At 49.2% G+C, this 6667-nt stretch overlaps 1 protein-coding gene across 1 annotated transcript in view; it reads left to right on the top strand.

The window, feature by feature from the left end:
- The window catches only part of TLL2 (tolloid like 2), a 139708-nt gene extending 135180 nt beyond the window's left edge, over positions 1-4528 (top strand). Inside the window, exons 20-21 of the mRNA XM_007117899.3 lie at positions 2553-2803; positions 4394-4528. Of these exons, the coding sequence (XP_007117961.1) occupies positions 2553-2803; positions 4394-4528 (386 nt within the window). The remainder of the gene's footprint in view (positions 1-2552; positions 2804-4393) is intronic.
- Positions 4529-6667: the final 2139 nt, after the last annotated feature.

Genomic DNA, 6667 nt, shown 5'->3' with positions numbered 1-6667 from the left:
GGCTGCGCGTCCGGAGCCTGTGCTCCACAACGGGAGGGGCCACAACAGTGAGAGGCCCGCGTACCGAAAAAAAAAAAAAAAAAAAAAAAAAAAAAAGGAACATGGGCAACTATAGGGGGAAGGGTTGTTTTCTTTTAATATCCTTCATTGACAACCCTTTAAAGGGGCAACCCTTTGTCGGCGCCACGTTTCTTTCTTCCTCCCACCGCCTCCCACCCCACCTTTAAATTTTTACTTGTAATTTTGCTGGTCTGTGAAACCCTGAGTCTGGGTGCTGAGTGGTGGAGAGTAGCCCTTTGTACCCTCCAAGGACCAGTTCCAGAAAATGAAAAGTGGTTTTGTTCCCCATTAGTTTTCCTCACTTGAAATAAATAACTTTATTCAGCCCTTTGGAGGAAAATGTTTATGCATATAACTTACATTATTTACTGTGTTAAATGGAAGCGAGTCAGTAAGAACATTGGCTCTGCTCTTTAGCCACGTAAAGGATACAACCTGGGACTAGAACCCTCGAAGCAACTTTGACTCTCTGATCCTGGCCCTGTGGCAAAGCGGTGACTGTGCAGCCCACTCAGAGTCTGAGATCATGATGATGATCACTGTGAGGTTTTCTGAGCCCTTTAACAGCCCCTCCTCCCAGTTATTTCCCAGAACCAGAAAACATGAATCAGGTGAGACCAAATGACAGCCAGCACCTTCTCCGTCTGGCTGGCCCGTGCCTGGGAGAAAACTCCCCACTGTTCATGGCTGCGTTGTCACTTCCCCGGTGAAGTTTAAAAGCCACTAACTGGTGACTTCACCCTCTTGTCCCTGCAGACTGAGTGTGGGTGCTCAGGGTAGGTCAGGGTCCTGCAGGCAATGGGGGCACACTCAGGTAGAATCGTTATTTGAGGAGAATTTAATAAGGGACTGTTTACAGAGGGGTGGGCAGGCTGTGAGGACACCATGGGGACAGTGCAGCAACCAGGGCTAGGTTGCCAGGCTGTTACTACCCCCGGCCTGGATACCAGAGGAGGGAACGGTTCCTGGAGCCTAGAGATAGAGGGGGGCAAACAGAGGGCCCCCCAGCGGGAGCGAGGACCAGGCAAGGAGGGGGCCTGGGACTAATGCCCTGACCTCTCTCCTCCCTCCTCTGATCTGCTGGTGCTCCCTGTGGCTGGATCCTGAAGGCAAAGGGCTCATCCACGTAGACCCAGAGGTCTGCCTCTAGGGGCCCAGAGCAGGTGGGGAAGAATGGAGAGAAGAATGGAAGAATGGGATCTGGCAGGATGGATGGAAGGCATCCTGCCCTGCTAAGTGCCCATTTCCTTGCCAGCCACATCTCAAGAATTTGAAATTTCCCAAAGACAGCTCAGACCTGGAAGAAATTCTAAGCTAGAGCACACATGGGATTAAGAGTTGGCAGTCGGGGCTTCCCTGGTGGCGCAGTGGTTGAGAGTCCGCCTGCCGATGTAGGGGACGCGGGTTCATGCCCTGGTCCGGGAGGATCCCACATGCCGCGGAGCAGCTGGGCCCGTGAGCCGTGGCCGCTGAGCCTGCACGTCCGGAGCCAGTGTTCTGCAATGGGAGAGGCCACAACAGTGAGAGGACCGCATACCGCAAAAAAAAAAAAAAAAAGAGTTGGCAGTTGGACAGGACTGGGGCCAGGCTGGACATGGAGCTCCAGCTGGTCTGGGGAATGTTACCAGACAGTGTGGAAGCCACGCCAGCGGGAGGAGGCCTGGAGCACATGGAGGACCTGCTGTGGAGGAATTTGCCTTCAGAATTTCTGTTGCTTTCTAATTTCCCATCCCTCTCATTTACACATATTTATTATGTGGTCTCTAGCAGCCTAGACACATGGTAGGATGGGACTCAGGCCAACCAGAGTTACCATCCCAGTGAAAAAACGCAGAAGCCAAGGCTACAGAATACAAGTCCAAAGTACAAGGCGCAGCTCGCCTGTAACACTCACAGGGGTTTCAAAGCTGGCCTATAGTTAGGCTCTCAAATGCAGGCTCCAGCCAGGTCTATTCTGAGGTTTCAGGTTTGAGCGCTCACCAGCAGTTTTGATGTGCTTTTGGTGCCCTCTGCTGGCAAAATAACAAATTACAGTAAGTCGGCCGGGCATGTGTGAGCCCTTTTCAGATGCTTCTAGCGCTTCCAGGCAGTAAAGTGGTAAAGATCCATCACATCCCAGCGACCAGAAGGGCAAATCATCCATTGGCCCCAGGTCTCCATAACTGGAGAGCGGAAAAGGCTTTTGTCAGTAGCATGCCCCGGTATTCCCCGAGGCCTCCCTATGGCACAATCTGGGAACACAGGACCTTGGTTTGTACGTAAGGGTCCATTTGGACTCCCCAGTGAGCCCTGAAACTCCTGGATCTCTTTTACTCCTCTGTAAAATGGGATGATGAAACTTTCCCGGCCCTTCGCACAGGGCACACACCAGGCTTTGTGGAGAAAACTGGCCTGTACGGAGGGTGTGAAGAGAAACTGGGGGCCGGGAAGAGGGGGCGCGGAGCGTGCGCTCTCTGTGCGGAGGGGGCATCGCGCTTCTCTCTCCGCTCTAGAGTGCGGGGGCAGGCTGAAGGCCGAAGTGCAGACCAAAGAGCTCTATTCCCATGCCCAGTTTGGGGACAACAATTACCCGAGCCAGGCCCGCTGCGACTGGGTGATCGTGGCGGAGGACGGCTACGGCGTGGAGTTGATATTCCGGACCTTTGAGGTCGAGGAGGAGGCCGACTGTGGCTACGACTACATGGAAGCGTACGACGGCTACGACAGCACGGCGCCCAGGCTCGGCCGCTTCTGCGGCTCCGGGGTGAGTCCCGGGGATGCGGGGGAGGCGGGCCGCGGAGCTGTTGGGTCAGACACACGTGCGTCAGAGTCCCTGCCGCTTATAGCACCAGCCAGGAGGCCTGCTCTGCTGGAGCAAAGAGGGAAACTGGAGGGTAGTCGCAGAGGAGGTTGGGAGGTACCGGGGACCTGATACCGAGGTCAGCTAGGTAAGAGCAAGTCCTTTTTAGGACTGCCTAGTTTTGCAAAGGGTTCGTCTCTCCCCGCCCCACTACCCACGCCCCCCCTATTTTTCTTTAGCCTTCAGGCTTTAAAATTTTTTTTAAATTATACTTTTGCATATTTTACATATTCACAATTCTCTCTCCCAATAAAACCGAATGCCTGTGAAAATTATGAATCACTCTTTTACTCCAAACATATTAGTTACGCTCAAGGTCATGATCATTTTTCTCATTATCACCTCTTTCCTGGGCCACCTCCTCAGGACAGGGCAGGCCTGTTTTGATCACTATTTCCCCAGCGCCTGAAATAGGGCCTGGCATGTAGTTGGTGCTCAGTGAAAGTGTGTGGACCAGCCAGTTCAGTGTCCTGGGCCCTCTCTGGCTGTACCACGCTGGGCACTGCCCACACTGGGCCCCCAGCTCTCTCCTTTCCTCCACCTCCAAGGCTGATCACTCAAGCTTCTTTGCAACTGGCTGGACTTACATTAAATCATTTTGGAGTCATTAGTGCTTGTGCTAAACAGAACCTCAAACTGGCATTTGCATGAGTCTGAATAATTTCCCTTCATCTTCTCTCACCCTCCAAAGAAGAAAGGATGCCGAAGTGTGACTTAGCTGATGCAGTGCCTTTGAGAGCTAAAGTCTTTCAAACTGTGGGGTCCACATGCAGAGGAAAACCTTGGAGGGTCCTGAGCAGTGAAATGTACGGGAAGCCCAGCTTGGTTCCGTTAGAATCTGGCAGACAGCAGCCTCAGAACCTGGCTCCCCTTCATCCACCACCTGGCAAAACCTTTCTGACCAATGTAGTGACCCCATCCCATGTTTTGTCCTTGGACAGGACATAGACCTCAACAATGGTCTTTGTCTTAGGTCTCCTGGAAGACACATCACAGTGGTGACCCTAGAGCTGGGTGATTCATGGTATACACTTTACAGTGAGAAAAACCTGAGCTTGCAGCCTGTCCAGTTGTGTGAACTTGAGTCTCATCTCAGTTTCCTCAAGTATAGAATAGAGATAGAACCTGCCTTATAAAGTTGTTGTAAAGTTTACATGAGATGAGATCTGAAAGTGCTTAGAGAAGTGCACTTAATTAATCTATGCACTTAATAAATAACAGACTCTATATGAGCTATGCATTTCAGATTGTCTTTGGAAAAGCAGGGCGGGGGCAGGGGGCGGGGGTGCTCTCTGGAGCAGAATTTGAAAAGCTTTCCTTTGAAAAAGAGCTTGTTTTGTTGCCCTTCAGAGCCTCTGGTGCCAGGGATGCCTTGTGGCATCATCAGCCATCCTATGTCTTTGTGTAAAGTTCTGTCTCATTCTCCTTATTTTAAACTCCAACCACAGCCAACTGGCTTAAAGTCCCTCTGGTTTTCCTTTCTCCTCCCCTCAGCCATTGGAAGAAATCTACTCTGCAGGAGATTCTCTGATGATTCGATTCCACACGGACGACACCATCAACAAGAAGGGCTTTCAGGCCCAGTACACGAGCACCAAGTTCCAGGATGCCCTGCACATGAAGAAATAATGTTGTTCTTGAAAAACAGGAAATGAGAATGTTTTTGTTATAACAATGGCACCTTGTGAATTTGCTGTAAAGCAGTGTGCAGTATTATTCTCAAACAAAAACTCAAAATCTAGCCTTGGATGTGAGCGTATCTGATGAAGTTCAGCCAAAACAAGGAGAGAAGATGTCCCATTGATTCCAGCTGCAATGTTATCCATCAAGGAGTTTTAAAGATTAAGATTTGATGTCACTGACTATCCAAGCTTTGCCTGCTCATTCTCCTTGTCCCTTGCTCCTATGAGGCAAAAGCCCACTCTTGGGTGGGTCCTTCCTCTATTTCAGGATGTGCTTCCATAGGTGTCAGGCAGCGTGACCGTGTCCTGGAGACTCGGGTCATCTTCTGTCTACACTGCGCAATGAGGATAAAAGCCTGGCCATAGCGCATGTGTTCCTCACAGCTTTGGCTGGAGACTTTTGCTATCTCTCTGCCAGGGACACGTCACCCATGAAACCTGAGAATATGGGCGTCAGGACTAAAAAAGGCATCACAGTAAGCAGTGCGCAGAGGGAGCTGGTGTGTGAGGATCCCTGTCACGTAGCAAGGAGAACTCCAGCCTTTCCTCCGCGTCGTCGGCTCTCCCTGCCCACGTTGGGCTCCCCCATCCCTAACTGCATTAGAGGACTAAGGCATCTGCTGTGACTTCAGCAGAACATTTGCTGGTGAGAGTCCCTAATCTGCCAAGAAGAAGACATCCTGACTTGTCCTCCTGCCCTCGCTGACTTGGAGAAGACTCCACCTGGCCTCGGGATTCCATGGGCTGAGAACATCTATTTCTCCGGCTTTGGAGGCACTTGCTGTGGTTGACCTCGACTCTTGACAACCAACTCAAACTGCATTTGCAAGAGGTGCAAAGACATCTTATGAGGGACCATTCAGGTCCCTCGTGGGGTTAACATCATTGAAAACTGGTTAATTATAAGTTATGTAAGAATCAATACCTTGTGGAACAAGTCTACTGTGACTAACTTCCTGAAACCAGTCGGGTTCAAGAGTGCATGGGTGACGTTCCTCAGACTAACTAGCACTCAGTCACCACCCTGCAATCAGAATTCACCACACTTGGCACTTGTCCTAGAGAAGTGTAGAGGATGTTGTTTACATAATTTTGAAACCTCCAGGTTTCAAAATTAAACAGCGAGGTAGTTTTGAATGGCATTTCATTAAGGCATCTATGGGCATTATGAGCTAAAAGCTGTGGTATGTTAGCTTTAAAAGAGTATTTATGTTGGAATAATTTTAAAATAATGTTTACATAACTGTAAGTCCCGTGTGGTTGGTATCGAGCACAGGACAGCGCACGAGAGGGTTTTGGGTGGGAGCCGAGATCGCTCCCAAGCACCAGAATTCCTTTGGGATGAATCAGCCTCACTTGAAACAAAGTATTTGCAAAAGATTAAAGGTGGTATTTTTTAAAGATCAGAATATACCCCCAGAGGACTATGTCTAATTAAAATGATTGCTGGGAGTTTAAAAAAAAAAAAGATGAAAAAAAAGAATACAAAGAAAGGTAGAAGAAATGCATGGAACTATTTTTTCCTTAAAACAGAAAAAAAAACAAAGTATTATTAATAATAATATATGTCTGTATATATGTATGAATGTGAAGGATCAACTGTCAGAGCCTTAATCAATGCAGTGTGATAAATACTGACCCACTGATTCGACTGAGTAGGCCCTTCTGGACCTGTGCTGTGTTTTATGGGTCTTCCTTCACCAAACTCTCTCTTGGCCTTTCTTGGCCCTGAATGGAGGTTCAGCCTACATTCTTATATTGTGATCTATCACAGCCCCTGTTCCCGGGGGATCTTTGGTTCAGCACATAGAGAAGCTTGTCACTGGTTCAGGCCTTACCCGCCTCATAGGGTGGATTCCATTTCTCTGATTGTTGTGTTTTGGCGGCTTTTATTTTGCCCCATCTGATCTTCAGAGTTGAAACTGAAATCAGGATGCATAAGGTGACTGGTAAGGGTCTCTCTCCAAGAACATGAAAATTCTGTAGTTTCAGCCTTTAGAAGTCTGAATAAGATTAATGAATTCCCTGGAAAAGTGAGAGGGAGTCAGAAACAGAGTCAGCTCTGCCTCAGTATTTGCCACCCTCA

This window comes from Physeter macrocephalus, chromosome 20 (assembly GCF_002837175.3).
Source record: "Physeter macrocephalus isolate SW-GA chromosome 20, ASM283717v5, whole genome shotgun sequence".
Lineage (NCBI taxonomy): Eukaryota > Metazoa > Chordata > Mammalia > Artiodactyla > Physeteridae > Physeter > Physeter macrocephalus.
This window is presented reverse-complemented; position numbering and strand designations above follow the sequence as displayed.